At 42.0% G+C, this 24,246-nt stretch overlaps 2 protein-coding genes and 1 long non-coding RNA gene across 3 annotated transcripts; 1 reads left to right on the top strand and 2 right to left on the bottom strand.

Annotated features, from left to right (window-relative positions):
• LOC8079309 (U-box domain-containing protein 34) lies at positions 8,202–13,656 on the top strand. Its single transcript, XM_002438562.2, has 9 exons — positions 8,202–8,552; positions 8,654–8,781; positions 8,890–9,005; positions 10,704–10,825; positions 10,922–11,250; positions 11,375–11,476; positions 11,712–12,140; positions 12,346–13,086; positions 13,168–13,656. The coding sequence occupies exons 1-9, from the start codon at positions 8,351–8,353 to the stop codon at positions 13,348–13,350; spliced, it is 2,352 nt and encodes a 783-aa protein (XP_002438607.1). The 5' UTR covers positions 8,202–8,350; the 3' UTR covers positions 13,351–13,656.
• On the bottom strand, positions 14,284–18,331 carry LOC8079308 ((S)-coclaurine N-methyltransferase). Its single transcript, XM_002437147.2, has 8 exons — positions 18,035–18,331; positions 16,896–17,004; positions 16,493–16,717; positions 15,994–16,093; positions 15,804–15,914; positions 15,298–15,381; positions 15,095–15,153; positions 14,284–14,648 (listed from the first exon to the last, which is right to left on the bottom strand). The coding sequence occupies exons 1-8, from the start codon at positions 18,225–18,227 to the stop codon at positions 14,456–14,458; spliced, it is 1,074 nt and encodes a 357-aa protein (XP_002437192.1). The 5' UTR covers positions 18,228–18,331; the 3' UTR covers positions 14,284–14,455.
• On the bottom strand, positions 21,759–22,709 carry LOC110431346. The gene is made up of 2 exons (XR_002448842.1): positions 22,216–22,709; positions 21,759–22,072 (listed from the first exon to the last, which is right to left on the bottom strand). It is a non-coding gene; the product is annotated as an uncharacterized LOC110431346 (long non-coding RNA).

Genomic DNA, 24,246 nt, shown 5'->3' with positions numbered 1-24,246 from the left:
TTGAGTGGATAGTCATGACTTTTGGGTTAAAGAATGCTGGTGCTACTTATCAAAGGGCTATGAATTTCATATTTCATGAGTTCATCGGCAAGCTCGTAGAGATTTATATTGATGATGTGGTGGTTAAGTCTGGAGATTTCTCAAAGCATCTTGCCGATTTACGAAAAGTGTTGGAGTGCACAAGGAAGCATGGATTGAAGATGAATCCCAACAAGTGTGCATTTGGCGTATCGGCAGGGCAGTTTCTTGGTTTCATGGTACATCAGAGGGGTATTGAAATTAGTCGAAGATCTATTGATGCTATCAATAAAATAGTGGCCCCTACCAATAAAACCGAGCTCCAATCCTTGATCGGCAAGGTGAATTTTATCAGAAGATTTATATCGAATTTATCTGGGAGGATTCGTGCTTTCAGTCCTCTCCTTAAATTGAAAGCCGATCAAGAGTTTGTTTGGGGAGAAGAACAGCAGTTGGCTCTGGATGAAATCAAAAAGTATCTAGTAAATCCTCCAGTTTTAGTTCCACCTCAACAAGGGAAGCCCTTCAAATTGTATTTATCTACCGATGGATCGGTTATCGGTTCAGCTTTAGTTCAAGAATTTGAAGGAAAAGAGAGGGTAATTTATTATTTGAGTAGGAGGTTGATTGATGCTGAAACCAGGTATTCGGCCATTGAGAAGCTGTGCTTATGCTTATATTTTTCATGTATCAAGCTGAGACATTACCTGTTGTCGGCCGAATGTGCTGTTGTTTGCAAAGATGACGTGGTCCGATACATGCTATCTATGCCGATTATGAGTGGTAGGATCGGTAAATGGATTTTAGCGCTGTCGGAGTTCGATTTGCGTTACGAATCGGCTAAGGCAGTCAAAGGGCAGATTATGGCCGATTTTGTGACTCAGCATTGCGGTCTAGTGGAAACCTTGGAAATTGCACCCTGGACGCTCTTCTTTGATGGATCTACCTGTGACCGGGGAGCAGGAATCGGCATTGTATTAGTTTCTCCTAAGGGGAGGAAGTATGAGTTTTCCTTGCCGATTGTTGCTACATCAACAAATAATCAGGCTGAGTATCAAGCTCTGATCAAGGGATTGGAGTTGTTAAGAGAAGTTCGTGCTGATGCTGTTGAAATATTCGGGGATTCTATGTTGGTTATAAATCAATTGGCCGGAAGCTATGAATGCCGAAGTGAAGTTCTCATAACCTATTTCGAGAGAAGTATGCAACTGTTAAAGGAATTCAAGGACTTCCGATTGGAGCATGTTCCCCGATTGCATAATGAAGACGCTAATCGGTTAGCCCAGCATGCCTCGGGATATTAGCCAATGATTAATGCGACATCGGCAGTCAGTGCCGGTGATTGGAGGAAAGAAATTATTGATTATCTAAAAGATCCATCCAAAAAAGTTGAAAGACGGGTTCGATTTCAAGCGACCAAGTATGTGCTCCTTGAAAATGAATTGTATTATCGAACTATCGACGGAATTCTTCTCCGATGCTTGGGTGATGATGAAGCCAGAAGTTTGATGGGGGAAATCCATGAAGGAGTGTGTGGAGCGCATCAGTCAGCTTTTAAGATGAAGTGGATGATTCGAAGGAATGGATATTTTTGGCCAACCATACTTGAAGATTGTTTTAAATATTTCAAGGGATGTCAAGGTTGTCAAAAGTTCGGTAATATCCAGAGAGCACCCGCATCGGCTATGAATCCTATAATAAAACCTTGGCCGTTCCGGGGATGGGCCATCGATCTGATCGGCTAGATTTATCCACCATCTAGCAAAGGGCATAAGTTCATTCTAGTTGCCACTGACTATTTCACTAAGTGGGTCGAAGCTATTCCTTTGAAGAAAGTCACATCGGCCAATATGATTGATTTTGTGAAGGAGCATATTATTTACCGATTTGGGATTCCCCAAACGATTACCACCGATCAGGGCACCATGTTCACGTCAGGGGAGTTCGATGAATTCGCAATCGATATGGGAATTAAAGTGTTGAATTCTTCTCCTTACTATGCTCAAGCCAATGGGCAAGCCGAAGCGTCTAACAAAGGAATTATCAAGCTTATTAAACGAAAGATTGAAGAAAATCCTAGGCGGTGGCATACATTGCTAAATGAAGCACTATGGTCTTATCGGATGGCTTGTCATGGATCAACCAAGGTGTCACCCTATCAATTGGTGTATGTACATGATGCAGTGTTGCCTTGGGAGATTAAGGCTGGATCTAGGCGATTATCTTTTCAAGATCAATTGGCTGCCGATGATTATGCCACTTTGATGACCGATGAGTTAGATGATTTAGCAGGGCATCGGTTAAAGGCTTTAATGAGTATAGAAGAAAATAAGAAGAGAATTGCTAGATGGTATGATAAGAAAGTAAAGGCTAAGGAGTTTACCGATGGGGATTTGGTATGGAAGTTGATTTTGCCAGTCGGGACTAAAAGTTCGAAGTTTGGGAAGTGGTCTCCTAATTGGGAAGGTCCTTATCGGATAAGACACTCGGCTCCTGGTAATGCCTATATTCTAGAAACTCTCGAAGGAGTTGAATTTCCCAGAGCATTAAATGGCAAATATTTAAAGAAGTACTACCCCAGCATATGGGTCGATGCATAAAAGTTTAAGTGCTGATAACACTCCTATCGGCTGGATTTAAATGTTTGGGGGCAGACTTAATGTTTCAAAAGATGCCGATAACAGTCTTATCGGCTAGACTAAAAGCTAAAAGCGGGAAAACAAAGGTGTGTTGCCGATGAAAGCTTCAGATGTTCAGCAGCGCTTGGATTGCCGATATGGCGCGCAGCCGGATCTGATTGGCTGTCTCTATCTCTTTGATATCATCATCGGCAGAACCTTCTATCGGCCTCAGTTTCCTCTTCAGCTGCAGCGCTTTGCGGCCGTGGACGTTTCGTTCTTGTTCAAGGTGCTTGATGGTCTCCGGCAGTTGACTCTCTTCTTGCTGGGCTTGGGACAGAGCATCCTCTACTTGCTTGAGTTCGGCCAGTAGAGCTTCTCTTTTTGCCGATAGATCAAATACTTTCTGCTTCAGTGCATCACCTGAGGACTTTAAGGTGCCGATGTTCTTATGTTTCTCGTCGGCTAAGAGTTTTTCTTTCATCATCTCCTCAGAGAGCTGGATTTGAGCGGCTCTATCGGCAAGGCGTCGAGTAGCTCTCTGGTACTGTAGCTGGCGGCTTTCTAGGTATGCAGCATGGAAGAGCGTTTCTTCAGCATCGACAGGAATTTGGCCTCTAAGGGTTTTGAACAAGGCCTTGGCTGGGTCAGAATCGTTGACCAGTTGAGCAGTGTCTTGATGAAGTATGGCCGATAGCTCCTCCAGCTTAGCCCTGGTTTCTACCGATACAGTCCCAATTGCCCGAGAGGAGCTTGCTTCCTCACCTTCTTCTTCGAAGATATCAATGGCGAAGGAGAATAAGCTATCGGGAGAATCTTGTTCCTGAAAATGAGAATGAAATAAGTCATTTTTATGGTCAAAGCTTCGGCAGACGATGCTGGTGGAAAAGTTGGATGACTTACTTGTTTCAGGGCAATTTCTTGCCTTTGACTCAAAGATACTGATGGAACTACAGGTTGATCGGCAGATGTTGCCGATGGAACGATATCGCCTGAAAGAAGACAGGAAGGGTTATGAGACTAAATGAGAATAAGTTTATCGGCGGAAGTATTGTTGAGATATGTTACCCGGAGGAGGAACAACAGTTGTCCGAATCGGGGAAACCGCCAATGATATAACTGGACCTGCCGGGCCAGTTGTTTGTCCACCTACGTCAGCTGATGTACCTTCCGTTTGAGGTTCTTCCTGCTGGGGTTCTTCCATCTGTGGTGCTTCCTGTATTGGTTGGGGAGATGGTGCTTGCTGTGTCTGGACTTCTGGAGAAGAAGGGGAAGATTCCACCGGGATTGGAGACACCGGAGGAGGAGGAGGAGTTGCCACTTTCTGGCGCTTTGTTCCAGCCTTAGCACCTTGGGTGCCCTTCCTCTTTGGCTGGCTAGACTGGGGGGCATCGGTACCTTGGCGTTTGGCTTTTGCCGATGCACCAGTTTGCTGCAACAACAAAAAGGAGTTTATGAGCATAGATAGCCGATACAAAGATAGTTAGCATAAATGAAAAGGGTTTGACAAATTGCCCTGAAAGCTTGCGCCAGAGTGGAAGCAGCTACTGTTGGCGATGTCTGAGTCTTCCTGGTGGTAACTTTCTTGAGGCGCGCACCCCGGTGCACGATGGAAGCCAGAGTGGGAGCATTATGGCCGATTGAGGAGATCGGGCCTGATGGGAACAAGTCGATCGGCTTGCCACTCCTGCTAACCGATGGGGGGGGTGTTGTCAATCTGCAAAAGGAATACAGGGGTAAGTTACCGATGGAAATAGTATTGGAAAATGAGACATCGGTTTAAAATACTTACAGTGTCATCAGGGACTTCGTATTCGGGGTCGATCATGCCGCGGTATGAGAGGGCTGATCTGCAGAATAGATTCTCTTTCCATTCTGCCCACCATAGCTTGTATGCCTGAGTGATAAAGGCAGCTGGAACCCATTCTGACAGATCTACATCTGTATCGGCATTTGGTGGTAGCTGGGCTACTCGAGTCCACTCGAGAAGGTTGGCGATGGGTTCTCTGGGCTTTATTACATCGGCATAAGGAAGTGCAATCGGCAATTGGCCGAAAGCTAGTTGGCGAGCTAATGCCGATGGATTATAAAATTCATAGGTTTGGGGAGAGGTTTTTGTGCTACCGAAGAAATTCACTGGTATGGCTCTGGGAGTCACAATTGCCATCATCACCTCATTGTCCCTGTCGAGAGCTTCATCAAATGGATTGAAGGTCAGAGGGAGCATACTGTCTGGGTCGTCATAAGCCAGCCATGGTCGTTCATCTCTGGCCAGACCCTCATACAGAGTCTCGAAGAATCGGCCGATCTGATCCGGATTGTTCCCTGAACCGGGTAAGACTATAACGGCTTCGCCAAAGTTCAAGGGGGCACGCGTTGCCGATTCCTCTTCACCCAACACATGATTCTCGGCTATATCTCTTGGGAAGTGCTGTGAGAACAAGTTGAAATCAAGGCGCTTATGCAGGTGCAGATTGAGCCACATATTAATAAACCACCAGGGGCCTCCCAAGTTGCCGATGGATTGGCCAAGCAGGAGTTTCTGGGCTACCTGATGAAGAAGGTGGTAAACAGCGCTGAGCAAATATCGGCCGAGAGGAAATTGGCCACCGCTAGCCAGTCTTTCTGCTGCCGATAGATAGACGGAAGTTGGTCCTGCCGATCGACCACAGAATACAAACTTGTCCAGCCACATGTTCAGAAAGGTGGTTTGCTCCTTTATGGTGACAGGCCCTCTCCCGCGGTACTTCTGGATGTACCCTGACCAACCGCCGATAGCGCGAGTCTCCACTTTGGCACTGGGGGCAGTATCAAAAAAATGGGTGCTATCGGCAGAAGATATATCTAGCCCAGTGAGCATGGCTACATCGGCAAGGGTAGGAGAAGCAGGGCCGTGGCCAAAAACAAAAGCATTGAGAGTGTCTGACCAAAAGTAGGATGCAGCTATCAGCAGCGACTCGTTCCTGTGCATATCGGCAATGGATAGCCTAATGCATTGAGCTAGCTTCCTCTCACCCCACTGGACTTCATAAGAATTGCTGACCCTCAAGAACCAATCTTTCCACCCTACAGTAGGGCTGGGCCAAGAGCGAAAGGTGTCTTTCCACAGATCTAAAGAAAAGTTTTCGGCTCTAAAGGGGATCCTGTTGGTTTCTGCATTGATAAGGTCGGTTGGATCTGGATTCCCTAGAGGGCCGAGGCACTGAAGGTGTGGTTGATCGGTAGGGATGACAATTTTGTTGGACAATTCCTAGTGTTTTGGGGAATAAAAATACAAAGAAAAAGGAAAAGGAAGATATTCAGTAGGATGAATCGCAGATGAACAGGAATGCGAGAAAAAGTACAGGAGATGAGATGGAAGTCTGACCTCAGGGACGACGAAGCCAATGGCCATCTTGTCGTGAAGAGGACGTTGGAGGGCACCGGAGTTGATGAAGAGGAGTGCTTGTCGGAGATCTTGAGGGTTGTAAATGGCGCCGCCGCTGGAAAAGCAAAGTTGGATAGTAGAATGGTGTAATGGGGGAGGAGTAGCCAAGAAGGAACTATTTATAGGACAAGATGGGCAAGGGCAAATCCGACTTATTTCTTTGCCGCATCCGAGAAGCCCGAGGGTACTCAGGTGGATATGGTAACTGTTCGCACGGTAATCCAGGGATTGTGCAGGTGATTTGACAGGAAGCGGTCATTATCTAAAGATATTTTACTGTGCGAGATCTCCTGGTCGGTCCATCGGCGATATTCTATAACGGTCATCTTGCCGATGGGCGGATAGAGGGGAGGTAACCGTTTTTGCGAATATCCTGGTCAGAGCATCGGCAGGTCTTTGTAACGGTATTGTTGCCGATGTACGACCAAGAAAGATGCCCGTTTAGGAAGTTGGGGATTTCGAGGAATCTGCGGAGGATTAGGATCAGAGTTGTCCAGATTGAGGTTGTCGGTTACCAGATTAGGAGCATTAATTGCGGAGAAGGCATCATTACTGCAGAGAATTTCGGAGCATTAATAGTTTTATACTCCGAAACTGGGGGGCATGTGTTGACACCATTTTTGGGCACGTGTCCAGGATGGCAGGATAGGGTGGCAGTACGATGCGGGTTGCTGATGAGGATGGTTGCCGATGAGGGAGAGGTTGAATGTGACTAAGTCCACAGGCAGTAATATGGTGCCGATGACTGGATAAAAAGGTCTGCCGATGACTATGGCAAGGGGATTGCCGATGACGCGAAGGAGGAGTCCGGAAGCTGCCAGTTGTCATGTGGAGGAGTTTCGATTTGTCACGAAGGATAGTTTTATTATTTCCTTAGTTATTTGCATCGTTTTGTATACGGATTCCGTGTAATTTGGAATTCGAATTCTAATCGTGTCTGGTCGTAGCTCTTTGAGCAGGGTATAAATATAAACCCTAGGACCTTGTAATCAGAGAATCAAGAAATCAATCAAACACACGTTTTTACTCATATTCCAGCATCTACTTTTCGACGACTTCGTCATACTTTTTTCCTTTTATTACGAGTTCTTAGGAATTCGTCGACTTAAGCTCGGCGTGTTCTCGAGTTCCGCGTGAGTACCTCTTAGCCGTGACATCCAGGCGCATCGCTGTTGTCAGGACTAAAGTATTCGAGTTATCACCTTTGCCGATAGCAAGGTCAAATCGGCTGGCACGCCTTAACGTTTGAATCGGGTATTAGCCCTTTGTGTTTGCAGATCAGTTTTGCATCAACACATCTTAAGAAAGATTCAATAAACTTCATGGTCGAAATGGATAGTTCGTGAGATCGAGATAAATCCACAATTTTCTTTTTACTAATGCTAGTTCACACGAAAAACAAAAAAAATTTCAAGATTTTCCATCACATCAAATCTTACGGCAGATGCATGGAGCATTAAATATAGACGAAAACAAAAATTAATTGTATAGTTTACCTGTAAATCATGAGATGAATCATGATTAGACAATAATTACCAATTAAAAACGAAAATACTATAATATCTAAAACTAAAAAAAATCCAGAACTAAATAAGGTCTAATTAGATTTTTTTTCTCATCCATCTTCATCATCCAACAAGATAAGGCCTTGTTTAGTTTTCAAAATTTTAGATTTTTGAGCACCGTAGCACTTTCGTTTTTATTTGATAAATATTATTCAATCATGGACTAACTAAGTTCAAAAGATTCATCTCGCGATTTACAGATAAACTGTGTAATTATTTTTTGTTTTCATCAATATTTAATGCTCTGTGCATGTGCTATAAAATTTGATATGACGGAGAATCTTAAATTTTGTTAGAAACTAGAGCCCAACCGTCGACCACACCGAAACCAACGCTCCCGTCTCCGCTGCAGCAGCTCCACCCTTCATCCGGATCTCCATTCTCACTCACTCGTGAGAAGAACGCTCGCCACCACGCGCAATCCTCCCCCGGGTCCCACCAGAGAGGGCCCCACGGAAGACGGCCCGGCCTCCACGTCACCATCCGAACGTCACAGTCGGCGGTGACTGCCTGCAGCCCGCCGAAACATCCATCCATTGAACGACGACGAACGAGGAGAGCTCATCATTATTAAACAACGCAAAACCGCCCCCGTGCTCTCGAAGGAACCCCGCCCGCCTCGCCCTGGCCGTTGCTTCCCCGCCGCCGTAGACCGCACCAGCTCAGCTGAGTTGACTTCTTCGCCACCACCTCCTCTGACGACGCAGGGCAGGGAGGGAGGGATGGAGGGTTCGTCGTCCTCGCCGCCGGACGGCGACGGCGGGAGCTTGGGCTTCCAGTTCCTGCAGGTCGCGGTGGCCGTGCGCGGGGACGGCCGCGCCAGCCGCCGAGCCGCGCGGTGGGCCGCCGCCACCCTCGTCCCGGCCGGCGGCCGCGTCGCGCTCGTCCACGTCATCCCGCCCGTCTCCTTCGTCCCGTCTCCATGTAAGAAGGGATCACTTCCCGTCCCGTCCTCTATTCCTCTGGGTTCCAAATGGCAGCGCTCTCTGACGGTGGGTTTCTCTCGGCGTGGCTGGCTGGCGAAGCGGGGGAGAGGGTGCCGGTGGAGAAGATGGAGCCGGAGGTGGTGGAGATGTACGCGCAGGACTGCCGCGCGCGCGCGCAGGAGGTCTTCCTCCCCTTCCGCCGCCTCGTCGGCCGCGGCGGCAGAACCGTGAGTGACCCTGACCCCCACCCCCCGCGTTGCCTTTCACTCCCCCTGTCGTCGTTCGTTTCGTTTCTGATCCACTGATTCGAGCCTGCCTGCCTGCCAATTTCGCAGGTGGAGACGGTGGTTCTGGAAGGGGACAGCGTCGCGGAGGCGCTGGCCAAGTACGCCGCGGAGTCCGGCGTCCGCAGCCTCGTGCTCGGATCCGCCACACTCAGCTGGTTCCGGAGGTGAGGATTTTATAATTCCGTTAACATTTGCACATAGTACTACTAGTACAGAAGGTGGCTGGAATTTCACTTCTGATTTCCTGAGAAACTAATGTCGATGTTATAGGTTACAGGGGTCTGGGGAATTGCTGTTACGTTTTGCTGAAATAACATAAAAATAGAAAAAAAAAGAGGACACAAGGAGCAAAAAGGGGTGTCCCTTTTTGGAGATACTGAAATGAGCTTCAGTTTTTTGTCAGGCTAACGGTTTGGCTGCAACAGGGACATGATCGTAGATGAAAAAAAAAAAATATTTCGTCAGGATTGAGCGTCGGTTCTGTCAACGGCTAGCGCTTTTTGCAAATGTCTCCAAGCGCAAAGGCGAGAATTTTACTTTTGAGAACCCCAAAAGTGATGTGATGGATCATGGGCTATCGGCTGTTTAGCCTTCTTTTTTTTTTTCTGTTTGAAACAAAAGGAAAGCAAGGGAGCAAAAAGGGGATAGTGACTTACTGAGATGTGCGCGTGCATTTGGCATAGTGAGATGTGTACAAGCACTGCTACTCTGCTAGGGAACAAAGGGAAAACAAAACTCGAAATATAAACAGACAAACCTTTTGAGATAGTGGGATGTGCGCGCAGCATTTGTCTTTGGAAAGCTGGGTGCATGCACGTACGTTGGATTGATCTTATTTTTTATGAAGACCAACCTCTTTTAAGCCCTTTTATGTTTTTGAGTAAAATATGATCAGTACTAACCTATTGTGTCCCTTTGGCAAGAGTGGCAGAATATGGTCCTGTTTGATGCTGATCTGTGCTACTAGTTATGTAGGACTAGTATAACTGATCTATGCTTTTTGTTCCAACTGAGCAGTTGGTTGAAAATTTCTTGTTGACCACCTTTGGGATTGCATTGGAAAAGGATAAAGAGTGTCCATTTTGGGATATTTTGCCACAAAAGGCTCAGCATTACCGAGTGCTTATCCTCTTTTTCTAAATTTGTGATCACCTCAAAAGATGTACATGCAAGATGGAAAAGAGTTATTCTTGGAAGGCATAAAACTCCCCTCTTCAGCGTCCCACATCAGACATCACAATTCACAACTCACATACCTTTGCTAAAACTTATTTTTTGTGCTCATAAATATATTTCTGAGAAACTAGAAGGTGTCATCTGCAAAGCAGGATTAGCAGCTGGTTTCTTTTTTCTTTTTCAGTTGTATAGTTTGGTGCATTATGTGCCTCAACTGCCACATCTTTTTGGTGGATCTACTTTTGTTGCTTGTGGTAGCCTCCTAGACTCTTTCTCAAGTCCTGTACCCTTAATTAATTTTTTCTGTTAGCTGTCCATCTAATGATTCTGTACCAACTCCTATCAAACTGAAAAACTAAAATTCCAGTTTAAACCCTGTACATGTCATGTTGCGCTCTGCGTTTTTTATATGACTCTATGTGACATTTTTGCATGTATAGCCATGCCAATATATATTACTTGGGAATAACATTTCAATGTTGCTTGGCTGAACCCATTATCTACTTCAAATGCATAATAATTACTAAAATATATTTGTTGTTAATTTTTTTAATGGAAATGGGCGTCACCCAGTTTGAAAGAAGAGAAGAAACAATGGGTTTGTCTGTTGATATTCTGAACTTTGTCACCATATATTTTTAGCCAATCATTGACAAATGGTGCTCTTATTTTTATTCCCTTTTCAGGATTTTACGGCTCCAAGATGTGCCTTTTACAGTTCTGAAAACTGTGCCAAGTTTCTGCAACATATTTGTCGTGTCCCGGCGCAGATTAACAATAAAAATTGCAAATCAGGCTCGAAATAGCAGTATGTATTGCTCAGTTTCCTTTCCTTCAATACTTTTGTGTTTCTTTACTATTCGTTTTGAGTTTGTTTTCCCCCCAAATATATGTTTCTTTACAGAGTCAAACGCTTCTATTCGTATTCAGTCAATAAGTCATAAAGCATTTGATCAAATACAGAGGGACTGGTTGCAAGACAAACAGGCTTTGAATAATCTGGCTGATGATGAGATACCAAAATATTCTGGAAATTCTAGTTCAGGCTCATTCTCTCAAGTCTGCAGTTCTCTAAGCACTTCTTCCAATGCCATTAAAAGTTCAGAAAGTCATAGAAGAGGTTTTTTAGGAAGCTTAGGTCGAAGGACACCAGGGAGAGAAAGGAACAAAGATTTTGATGCTATTAGCCAATTGAAGGAAGTTCATTATGTTGCCTTAAGCTCAGTTGAAGAGGTCAGAGCTTTTTTCCATCCTTAAGAACATTCTGGCTAATGCTCACTTTCAGATACGACAATTCATTTCTGGAAATCCTCTAAAATTCAGTACCACTGACTTTGTTTTCTGGCTTCATTTCCAGTACCAACATATAGATGAAGAAGAAAAACTGAGGAAGGAGCTGAAGGATACTTTGATGATGTATGACAGAGCTTGTGGAAATCTTGCCCATGCTAAGAAAAAGGTCAGTGATGCATGATAGTACACTACTTGGCCTTTAAAAGTAAAGTTTTATTTTAAAAATCTGCCTGTTGATTCACTATGAGGCATTCTTATTTACGCTTAACTATCGAAGGTTGATAATGATCTCATAATTTAGCTGGTACAGTCCAAACTTAAGTCTTTCATTTAGTATCCTTGGTTCCCCACTTCGACAGAAGATTTTTACTTATATGCCTATTTAATGTTTACTGTTTCAGATTCAGTTACTTTCTAGTGAGTGCTGTGAAGATGTGAATAAGGTGCAAGACGCACTGCAGAGAGAGAAAATATTGAAACAGTCGGTTGCAGATGAGAAAACCAAACATTTAGAAGCAATTGGAGCAGTTGAAATGGCAAAAAATGCATTTACACACGAGACCTATTCCAAGCACCAGGCTGAAATATTAGCTAACATGGTGTCTATTGAGAATGCTAAGGTTGTGGATGCCCTTTTATCAACGGGCAAAAGTTGCAGGCAGTACTCAAAGCATGAAATAGAGCTTGCCACTGATTACTTTTCTGATGCAAAGAAGATTGGTGAGGGTGGCTACGGCAACGTATACAGGTGTACCCTTGACCACACCGAAGTAGCTGTAAAAGTTATTCAACAAGATTCCACCGATAAGATTGATGAGTTCTTGAGAGAGGTACGCTGATTTATATGTTTCTAATTTTCTCATTAGACATAGTCAATTACTTTTTTTGTCTAGATTTTGAAACCTCAAGTTGCATGTATGTGTTTTTTTTTTGGCCTTTTTCGAACTTGCTACATTTTGTACGAGTTGTACTATGTCATAAACACAAAATACCGTGTGATTAAATGATTCATTACATTGATCTATTGTGTGACAGGTGGAGATTCTCAGTCAACTTCACCATCCCAATTTGGTTTTACTGCTTGGTTTTTGTCCTGAAATTGGATGCCTTGTGTATGAATACATGGAGAATGGGAGTTTAGAAGATCTACTTATCAACAATAAAGGGCAGCCACTCCATTGGTTTCTTCGATTCCAAATTATCTTTGATGTTGCTTGTGGGCTCGCCTTCTTGCATGGGACGAAACCAGAGCCCATTGTCCATCGTGACCTAAAGCCTGGGAACATCTTGCTGGACAAGAATTATGTAAGCAAAATTGGTGATGTTGGTTTTGCAAAGCTCATATCAGATCTTGTGCCAGAAGGGTTGACAGAGTACAGGGACACTGTCATTGCTGGTACACTGTATTACATGGATCCTGAGTACCAATTAACTGGGACAATTCGACCAAAATCAGATCTTTATGCTTTGGGTATTATCATTCTTCAACTACTAACTGGCAAGCGTCCACATGGGCTGCTAAGTAGTGTAGAAGAGGCAATTAAAAGGGGGATATTATCAGATATCCTAGACAAGTCTCAGCCTGATTGGCCAATTGCTGAGGCCGAGATGTTGGCAAAACTTGGGCTGTGGTGTACAGCCTTAAAATGCAGGGACAGACCTAACCTTGAGTCGGAGGTGCTTCCAGAGCTAGAAAATATCCTAAGCAGGGTTACTGTTTCTCTCAAACTCGAAAATATCCTTGCACCAAGCCACTTCTTCTGTCCGATACTGCAGGTAAAATTAGATAAGTACTTTACATAAACAGTTCCATTTACCCGTTTGCCACTCTAGCTAAATGAAAGAATTTTGATACAGGAGATAATGGAAGATCCTTACGTTGCTGCTGATGGGCACACCTATGAGCACAGGGCAATCAAAGCTTGGCTCGAAAAATACAAGATATCCCCAGTGACAAATCAGAGGCTTCCACATTTATCCATAATTCCCAACCATTCCTTGCATGCGGCAATACAACAATGGAAGTTACGGGCATCTTAACAAAGGCATGAGGTGACTGTTTTGTTTGTTGTATATATATAGTTTGATTCATCACTGTCCTTTTGAGTTAAGATGTAAATAAAGAGCAATAGTTCTGTAGTGAAAGAAGATAGTATTGTAGGAATAAGTTGTGTTACTAGTCTAGATTTGTTAGAGCTGGTTTAGGCTAAATGGCCTATATCTTGTACTCAGATAATTGAAGTCACAACTGAATTCAGTTCTGGGATGCTGTATGTTTTTGTAGCTATAGCCTACAATACATTTTCTTGGAGGGTCTGATTACAATTTTCAGTGTGATTTCTCTGAGATCAGGTATCTTGGTGAAGTGTTGTTTCGTACTCCCTCCGTACTCACAAAGGTAGTCATTAGGACAGCGACACGGTCTCCACATTGTTTTATAAAAATATTTATCAGAAAGTAGAATATGTATATTTTTATGAAAGTATTTTTTAAAACAAATTTATTCATATGGTTTTCATATTTCCAAACTCAACAACTTAAAAGTTATTCATGATTTTATATTTCTAATGTTTGACTCAAACATTTTTCAAAACGACTTGCTTTATGATTACGGAGGTAGTACACCATTTATCAGTAGCCATGGAAAAAAATAGTCCGCTATTTTTGCCGCTATAGTCCGAAATAGTTTGAAAAAAATTGTGCCGCTATTTGTACTCATGCACAATTTTGCCCTAATTTACTGCTAAAGTACGCTAACGCTATTTAAAACATGGTCAGTAGCTAAAACTCAGTTATTGCACATTTTGTGCTTCTTATCTTAATAAAATGACAAACAGCTCTCCTACAACGTTTGAGAAAAAAAATCCTCAGTTTGGATTATCCAAACCATCCTTTGTTTTCTTGCAAGAATTAGCCTAACTCTACAAAATATCTGAAGGCATAAAATATGGAACTTAGAACGGGTACAGTCCAGGATGAAATTTCACAACGTGATTCCAGATTTTATTTTTGAAACCACTACGAAGTATCTTATTGGTATGGGATACAGTTGTTCATCGAGGCACTTGACGAAATTACTCAAAACATATTGACTTCTGAATGGGTGCTTCCAAGTGGTCCTATGCTATACTGCTAGCAGTAACCTCTACTTCTTTTGGAACAAGTAATGTGCAACCATCCATTCATCTCCATTGTTGTATCCAAAAAGTTCAGCTACCGAGATGAAGAACGTCCGCCAATAAGCTATCCATTTGGTAGTTGATTCCTTCCCATAAGTTTTCTCGAAGATCGACCTTATTGAAGTGATACTCTTGTTCATACGTTTTAACCACTCCTCGCTGCACAAAAATGACCCCAAGTGTTGATCAATACACTGTACTGGATGTCGATGCATTTGTTGCCTGACATTCTGTCCTTTATAGTGTAAAACACGACAGTGCAAATGGCAAAAATGAGAAATCCTCTACTTACAAGATAAAGCTTGAAATGTAACTCCTCAAAAAATCAGTTTAGAATGCATGGAATATTACAGCGAGGATAGTTTGAAGCTTGGAAGGATATACTCCTTCCATTCACAAAAATACAATTCTAACATAGTACCAAGTTAAAATATGTTGAGTTTGAGTAACTCTAAATAAAAATTATCAATATTATTAAATAAGTATCATTAGACTTATCATGAGTTTGGTGCCATAAATACCAAAATTTTTACATATATGTTTAGTCAAAGTTTACCAAGAATGTATCTAGATTTACATTTTTTTTGGACAGAGGTATATAGTACCTAGTTCTCGCATAATGCGTGCCACTGACAAGCCAATGATTGAGAACAGATACATCTTCCTGCAGTAATATAGTCAGTAAGCATGTTATCAGAGTCAGTAAATATAAACATTCGTAAGAGTACTGATTGATAGCCTGTTAACCAGTATTCATACTTAATGCATGAGAGCACTCCTCAAAAAATAAAGAATGATTGGACACTACCTGAAAGTAGAGAAGTAGGTTTGCAGATGGCATTGTTCCTCCACTGAAGAAATACCTCGTGATCCAATCATCATCATTTTTATCCTGTCAAATTGTGAGGTGATAAAGATTAACATAATTGTTGAAGTATAAGTGGCTTGCTCACTTCTCTCCATTAGCTTAAGCTTTTGGATTAAATTGGTCGGTGCATGCAACTCAATACGGTATCAAAGCCAAAGGTTTTGAGTTTGAATCCTGGCTAGTGCAATTAAATAAAAAAGGTTGTTACTCGCTCCTAGTCCACGTCTGATAGTTTACATGGAATGCTTTCAGTATGGATCAAATATTGATGACTTAAGTTCACATGGAATGCCTTAGATATTGAAATTAAAACTATGCTGCGTGCATCCAACAGATTAGCTACAACTTTGTGCACCAGCCAAATACAAATACAGGTACAACCCTGCAGTTTATTAGGTGGTGGAATGCACCAAATGACCAGTGAAAATGCAGGATCATTAATCTACCTCAAAATGATATGGAAATGTTTTGTGGCAGAAGAAGTGAACAAATAGTAGGCCGTCCTCTTTCATCCACCTGGATATCTTCTTAAGAAGCGACTTGTAGTTTTTCATGTGCTGCATAATGGGCCATGACAAACGATCATTTGCCTTGATGAATATTGAAAGCACAGCAAGACACCAAACTGAATCATACCTCAAACATCTCTATAGATATGATCCTGTCAAAAGAGCGCTCCATCTCAAACTTGCTGATGTCTGCTACAATTATCTCAACATTTGACAACTCATTTTCCCTGAAACAGAATTGAAGTGGCAATGTGGCATAACAAAGTATTACCGGAAGGGAAATCAAAGTTAGACCAAATGGTGGTAGAAGATCTGTCTGCATATCTAGCAAATCTACATGCATGTGAAAGATATTTCTGTCAATAGTATGGTTGAAATAATAGAAATAGGTCTTGGACAATTATATCCTTAAACAGATTGGTATTTGATTATTTGCAAGTTTGCAACAGCTGCACAATTGAGAGCAATATAACAACATGATGAACATGAAACAAATTGCAGTGACAGGAATAGGCTGCAATGGTCACTTAGCAGGGTTACATGGAGCATAAGTTGACACTACATGTAATGTAAAAATAATCAACTGACTCCATGTACTACCAAAGCACTGAAACCATTACACTTACCTACATTGCTCTTCTATAAAAGCCTTTTGTGTAGTAGAGTTGCATATCCCTGTTACACTGCAGCTCCTATATTTCTTTGCAATGTACAGTGAAAGGGATCCCCATCCACATCCAACATCTAGGATGCTTTGGCCATCTTGTAGTTTTGACCTCTCACAATACAGATCCATCATTGCAACCTCAGCATCTTCTAGGGTGCTTGAATCATCAGGGAAGTAGCAGGAACTGGAAGATTCAATGTATTCGAGTGGATTAACCAAAAAGAATGTCTTTTGCTAAAACTAAGGAGTGGGAGTATACACACTGCACCATCAGCTACTCATATAAACAGACCTGTTCCTAGTATACCATCAGCCAAACAGAATATGCTGTCTTTTGCTAAAACAAAGGACTGAGCGCAAACCTGTATTTGAGATTCCTTCCAAGCACTAACTTGAAAAATGCAGTTGGCAACTCATAATGTTGGGCTTTAGCTTTGTCTGTTTCAATGGCAATGGGCATCTCTTCAAGGGCTGCATCACGAAAGCACGCAGCACAATAATGAGAAATTTGATTCCTAACTCCTAAGAGACCAATAGCATCACAAAACTAGCAATCAATCGGATATCGCTCTGGTGGCTAGGTTAGTCTTTACTGAAACATTAGATAACAAAACAGATACATATGGCATCTGTTAGTCATCATTGGAGCCTCAGAGGATTGTAATGCACGGTTTATGATACTTTGGCCTCATCAGGAACATTGTGTTTTGTGTAATGGACCTTTGGAGACAGGGCTTCATCTCTCTTTGCTATGCCCTTTTGCAAAGGCCGTTTGAGGCCAAGTGTTATCCGCAACAGGACCCCGACTGCATTGCCGCTTGGTGGGAAGATTGAGCAAGAAAGATTCCAAAACAAGATGGCAGGCGTTTCAATGGCGCAGGGCATTTTCCTTTCAGGGATGAACACAGTGACGGTGGGAGAGGGGTGTTTCTAATTTGGTCCCGCGATCGGTGTGATTGATCCAATAGGTGCCATGTGTACGTAAAACACTCTCTTCTCTATATTTAATTGAGCTGTATTGCTCCTGCATTTTCTTTGAAAAAAACAGTCTCCATCTTGTATTTTGAGGAGTCAACTAATCTCAGCTTTGATCAAGTTTATAAACAATGATATCAGCATTTGTGTCTCCAAAATAAATTTACTATGAAGTGATCAATCTAATAATGCTTATTTGGTATAAAAAACATTAGTATTTTTCATATATATATTTAGTCAAAAAATTGATATTGTTTAACTCATCAAACTGTGAGATGTAGTCTTTTTTTTTTTTTTGGGACGGCAGTCAACAACCTAACATCCCATATATTCGTTGAAGAATATTTCCCACGGACACCCCCACGAGGCCACGACCACGAATGCCTTATCCGACCTTTAACTGAAACCGCCGTGCGGCGGTTAGGGTGGCGGAACACTCGGTATACGGCGGCGCCGATGTACTCGGTAGTCGGGACTTACAAGTTGCAACGGACAAACTGGAGGAGGAGATGTACTGGGTACTTACAGCGGACGAACTGGAGGAGCTGCTGCAGCTGGAGCGGCGCGGAGGGGAGGTAGCCCCGGCGGAGGCGCTGCGCGAGCAGGAGCCGCGTAAGCCGCCGGGTCACGGCGTCCGGGATGAGGTTGCGCTCCAGCGCCACCAGCGCGGACCGCGTCGCCACCTCGTAGGCCCGCTCGGCCACGGACGCTGCCACCATGCTGAACGGCCGTCGCTGTGCGGGTGCCCGAAGACGGCCTGCTGGAGCAAGGGTGAAGGAAGTTGAGTGACGACTGACGAGACCAGGAGAGGCTTCGCGTTGCGGCGTTTTGGATTGGCCGGGCATCTATCAGCTGCGGGTTGGTGGGTACGTTTCCTGTGAATGCAAACGGGCCACGTCGGTGCTACCGCGCGCGCTATTTTTCTATTTACAGTATTTTCTGTGAAACCTAGTAATTTTCTTTTATACTCCCTCTATTTCTAAATTATAAGATATTTAATATTGTAGAGTCAAACTATCTCAAGTTTGATCAAACATATATGATAAGATAATAACATTTACGAGATCAAATACTCCCTCCGTCCAAAAATATTTGCATTTATATAATTCAAATTTTGTCAAAAAAAAAACTGCATACAAAGACCAAAAGCTGCCAGGTCGCGAGTCCCACTCGATTTTTGTCATCCGTACAATATGCACGCGGAAAAAACAAATCCTAACGTACAGATTTGGTGACGTGGTGCTCTCTCCTCCACACGTTTTCACTGTACTCACGCTGAGGATCAGTCCATAATTAGATAATATTTATCAAATAAAAATAAAAATGCTACAGTACCGAAATCTAAAATCTTTTCGGAACTACACAAGACCTATGTTTAGCTACTCCTTTCGAGATGATTGCTATCACGTGTCATGCCTTGAATGTGAAGACATAAACACAGTTGCTCGAAAATCACGTAAGGCCTTGTTTATTTTCGATACTGTAGCACTTTCGTTTGTTTATGACAAATATTATCCAATCATGGACTAACTAGGATCAAAAGATTCGTCTTGTGATTTACAGCTAAACTGTGTAATTAGTTTTTATTTTCGTCTATATTTAATGTTTCATGCATGTGCCACAAGATTCGATGTGACAGGAAATCTTGAAAACTTTTTGGTTTTCAGGGTGAACTAAACAAGACCTAAGTGAATATATGGGTTCTCATCTTCTTCCCCAGCAAAAGATTGTTCTTGGACCTTGGCTACGAAACTAGGGCTGCTCATAGCCAGGTGAATGGATAGGGTGTGATGACGATGTTAGCTCCAAATAAGCGCCCTTTGGAGCAGTGAGAAAAGAGACGGGTGGTTGGTTCATAGTGTGAGAGGATATAAAAAAACAGAAAAGGTAAAAGAAGGATTGGATAACTCACACGATTTGATTCTAAGGCCTTGTTTAGTTTCCACCAAAAACTAAAAACTTTTCAAGATTCTCTGTCACATCAAATTTTACGGCACATGCATAGAGAATTAAATATAGATAAAAACAAAAACTAATTGTACAGTTTGTCTGTAAATCACGAGACGAATCTTTTAAATCTATTTACTCCATAATTAGATAATGTTTGTTAAACAAAAACAAAAATACTACAGTACCGAAATTCAAAAAGTTTTCACAACTAAACAAGACCTAAGTTGAGTGTTCAAAGAGGTTAAGTGTGCCTGCATGGTATCTATGTTGTACCATGTAATGTAAAAAAAAAATCTCTTCTAGTTGACGTGTTATGAATTCCTGCGTAATGTATCAATGTATGTATGTGTGTAAGTGTGTGGGCGTGTGTAGTTTCCAGCCAAAAATTTATCAAACATTCCTTCGTATCTTTAGACGCATGCATGGACCCTTGCATGTAGCTATAAAATTAGCTAATTACTCGGTTTAGTTGAGAATCTCGAGAAGAATCTTGTAAGCCTTGTTACTCCCTGAGTAGCTGTAAGTGCTACAGTAAGCCACATAGGCTCATGATAGAGTTATTGAGCTTTATAATTTTGTCTTTCAGTTCCTGACGCGCTACGTAATTAGTTATTTTATTAGTCTCTAAAAACCTCTCTAGACATCCCTCCGACACATCCGATGTGACACCCAAAAAATTTTCGTTTCCAATCTAAACAGGCCCTAAACTGGTAACCACGTCCTACGTTTCATGAGCCAAGTTCGTGAAACTGTAACTAACATATACAGGACCGGGCGTGCTATAATCTTGGCAATTAATGTACAAATAGGCCCTATATGATTTGTTCATACTTTGATCGTATAAGATTAGAGCTAGGACTTGGATCATGCCGTGCCAGCAGTATGGTCTATATATATATATATATATATATATATATATATAGGGCTGGTATATTGGGAGCCTAGGGCTACAAATAGCTATTGGAAGCCCCAGCCAGTCATCCCATCTAACCCACTACGGAGCTGACATGCGCGCAGGTGGTGGACCTTTGGGGACCCAACCAATCGAACGCATAAAATCCTAGGTCAGACTGCGCAGAAAGTTTTTTATTCCGACAATGTATAAAATCTAGTGGTTGCATGAATTAAAATCAATTCGTTACCACATAGAAACCTTTCTACGAGTTAGTCGTTTCACCTAACTGCACCTGACACGTACTAACACTGACACATGCAGTCATGTATGCATCCATTCTAATCTCGTCCATTTTTTCTTAATAGTTCCTCAATGAAGCTTTCGATTCAAAAACGGTTTTCACCATTAAACTCCTGATATTTTTGTGCATGATTCAAGATCCATTGTGAATATTTTTTTGAAAAAAATTTAAAATTCATAAATTTTAAATTTGAATCATAGCACGTGATGGCCGATTGGATGCGTAGAATCAAGTATCAAGATGCGTAAAAACGTTTTTACGTCGATGTTGCATAGAAATTAGTTGTTGGGTGAATAAAAATTAATTTTGTTATCGCATAAAAACTTCTCTGTGAGATAGATATTCCACGAAACAATTGTAATTACCTCCACCAATATCATGCTCCCCACTATAGGGTGTACAACTAACATAGGAACAATTCATAAAACATAGAGACTGGACGTGTAAAATATGGAGATGATCTCGTCTTCCTCTAAACTTTGACTTTTGAATCATGGTATGTGATGGCCGATTGGATGCATAAAATCAATGGCCAAGATGCACAGAAAGTTTTTGGTGCTGACGTTATATAGAAGTTAGTGGTTGGATGAATAAAAATTAATTTCGTTACCATCTAAAGCCGCGAGATGGATATTTCATCTGACACAACCGTGATTTGAATCATGGCACGTGATGACGATTAGATGCATAGAATCAAATAGTCAAAATGCGTAGAAAAGTTTTTTGCTCCAACGTTGCATAGAAATTAGTGGTTTGGTGAATAAGAATAATTTCATTGTCGCGTAAAAACCCTCCCTTCTGCATAATATTGATTTGAAAAATCGTGACCGCATCCTACCACACCTTGCTTTCTAGAGAGGATGCATAAGTAATATAGGAAACAATGTATAGAAACACATAGAACATGAGAACCACACACGTAAAACATAAAAGACGATCTCGTCTTCTCAAAAATTTAAAATTTTGAAAAAATAGCACGTGATAGACGACCAGATTCATAAATTCAGTCATCAAGATACACTTAAATATTTTTCGTGCCGGCATTACATACAATTTAGTGATTTGATGAATAAAAAGTGAATTTATTGTCGCATAAAAACAACATAGACCCGCTCCAACAATGTATAGAAACTTATGCTCACAAGCATTAAGAATACAAAAATGCATAGAAGTGCTCCATTGTGTGTATAGAAACTTATGCACACAAGCATAAGAACACTAAATTCAACAAATAAAATGCAAAAAATCCTTGGCCGCGTCGTGCTGCTCCTTTGTTATCTTCTATCGAACCGACCACCACCACTGATTCGCACTAGCGCCGCCGCCGTGAACTACACGCCACCAACCGCCACCGCTGCTTTATACTAGCACCGCGGCCGTGGACTGCATCATGCAGTGGACTTGCCACCAGAATGGTTCTGAATGTGTAAAATCTTAACATCAAGCATATAACCCACGAAGCATAAAGATCCAAAAGTCAATTGCACAAAAACCTATTCATTGCACATAATATAAAAAAAATGTATAAAAATCAAAATGAAAGAATAGAAATCCTGCTTACTTGCGTTTATAGCTTTTCATTTCATGCAAACCACCTATTCATCCAAGGCTGCAACCAAAAAAATCAGATAAAACCCATACAACTAAGCATAGAAGAATTGTGCACAGATAATTATTCTAATAGTGCATCTAAACCAAAAATCCAAGGCTACGTAGGTACATAGAGATAATTATTCAAACAATATATATCGAATTGTTCTAACAGCCATAGAAGAGTGCTCCACAATGTATACAGACTTCTTCAAAATTTAGAATTTGAAATCAATTAGGGTGGAAACAAATCCAACTAAACATAATCATAGTTTCACCATGCATCTAAATCTATACATGCAAATATAAAAACTATTATCTTTCCTTCGGATCTGCATGCAAAACATTTTTAGCACCCAACCAACAACAAAATGTATAAAATATGCTCCAAACAATGTATAAAAATAGTAGTAACAAATCAGAGAAAGTTTTGAGTATAAGCATAGAAAGACTGAGGATAATCATAAGTATAGGAATTAATAGAGGAGCATACAAATATCCGTCATACCTGCTGCTAGGGAAGGAGCGCCGCTTGAGTCTGCAACGGCGCGTGCCCCTGGGCCGCCAACTCATCTTTTAAGAATGCATAAATAACTGTTAATATAATGTAAAAAAATATGCTCTAACAATGAATAAAATTGCATTCCAACAATGTATAAAACAATATATAGAATTTCAGATGCCGCGCGAGAGGAAGCGGAGGGGGCGCAAAAAGCATAAGCACACACAGATGCATCGTCCATCTATTCAAATCGATTTTGCAAAAAGCATAAGCACACACAGATGCACAAATCCAATTCGAGCTTCCACAAGTACGAGGTCAAATTGCATCAAGGAGAGATTTTGCTGGATATTCTACGAGTAGGAACTGACCTGCTAGAGCTGGGATCGACCATGTCGTTCGCTCACAGAAAAGCCACCGCTACCGCTGGTCCTCTCCGCTCCACCTGCCATGCCGCCATCGGGATGCTGGAGCCGCTGCTTCTGTCTGCCCCATGCCAATTCAAATGAATTTGAAACAATGGCTCGGTGCTTTACCTATCGGCTTTGGTCAACCATGTGAACAGGTTTGGGCTGGGCTGCCAGGACCTTAGCAGCCGGGGTACGGGAACATAGGCACGTTCCCCGTTCCAGAAACTTCGTCCCAAAACGTGGAACGGAAACATCATAGAACATCGTTTCCAAATGCGGTGGAACACGAATCATATATAGGAGCAATCATAGGAACGTCAGTCCCAAGCGACTATAGAACTTCGTGGTGTGTGTGCATACTGCGTCGTGTCCGTCCGTGAGCGGTCGGTGAAAAATCTAGATGGTGATTGACTCATTGGCCTAGACCTGCAATGAGCCTTAAGGTTGGAGTTGGACAGCCCTAAATGAAACAAAAATACAATAGTAAACTATATCACGCTAGGAATCGAACTCATTTGATTCAAAACAACACGTAAAACTACCTGAGCCAACCACTACGTCCCAAACATGTTCCTTTAGAAAGTGGAACGCGTTCCGCAACTTAAAGGAACGAGACGAAGCTATATACCCCATACGTTCAATGTCGTACCGCGTACCACGTACCCTATGTTCTGGGAACTTGGCTGCTAAGGCCAGAACCACAAGCCGGTGCATGCTGGTTCGGTGGAACTATGTGGCTCTAATTTGGATCAGGGCTTCCACTATTTATTGGAAGCCCTAAGCTTCTAATATCATATATATATATATATATATATATATATATATATATATATATATATATATATATATATATATATACATATATATTTTGATATATATATATATATATGTCTAAATGTATATATTCTATCATGTGTATACATGTATATATAAATATGTGGATATGGGTATGGAGATGGGTATGTAGACACGTTGGGTCAGTGGCCAACAGTACGCGCTCACGTGCAATCCTTATCATGCCGTGCGTGTAGATCTTGATATAGTATATTTCGATGACGCGGGCTCAATCCCCAAGACTCAAGGCCACACT

The sequence above is a fragment of the Sorghum bicolor genome, chromosome 10, assembly GCF_000003195.3.
Source record: "Sorghum bicolor cultivar BTx623 chromosome 10, Sorghum_bicolor_NCBIv3, whole genome shotgun sequence".
NCBI lineage: Eukaryota > Viridiplantae > Streptophyta > Magnoliopsida > Poales > Poaceae > Sorghum > Sorghum bicolor.
This window is presented reverse-complemented; position numbering and strand designations above follow the sequence as displayed.

What these genes read in the sequence shown, in the direction of transcription:
- LOC8079309 (XM_002438562.2), top strand. Translation starts at nt 8,351, where the DNA reads ATGGAGGGTTCGTCGTCCTCGCCGCCGGACGGCGACGGCGGGAGCTTG. An exon ending in CCTTAAGCTCAGTTGAAGAG is followed by an intron (nt 11,251 to 11,374) that starts GTCAGAGCTTTT and finishes CTTCATTTCCAG; the next exon opens with TACCAACATATAGATGAAGA. An exon ending in TTGCCCATGCTAAGAAAAAG is followed by an intron (nt 11,477 to 11,711) that starts GTCAGTGATGCA and finishes TTACTGTTTCAG; the next exon opens with ATTCAGTTACTTTCTAGTGA.
- LOC8079308 (XM_002437147.2), bottom strand. Translation starts at nt 18,227, where the DNA reads ATGGTGGCAGCGTCCGTGGCCGAGCGGGCCTACGAGGTGGCGACGCGG. An exon ending in GCTCCTCCAGTTCGTCCGCT is followed by an intron (nt 17,005 to 18,034) that starts GTAAGTACCCAG and finishes TTCGTGATGCAG; the next exon opens with CCCTTGAAGAGATGCCCATT. An exon ending in ACGCATTATGCGAGAACTAG is followed by an intron (nt 14,649 to 15,094) that starts GTACTATATACC and finishes ATTTTTGTGCAG; the next exon opens with CGAGGAGTGGTTAAAACGTA.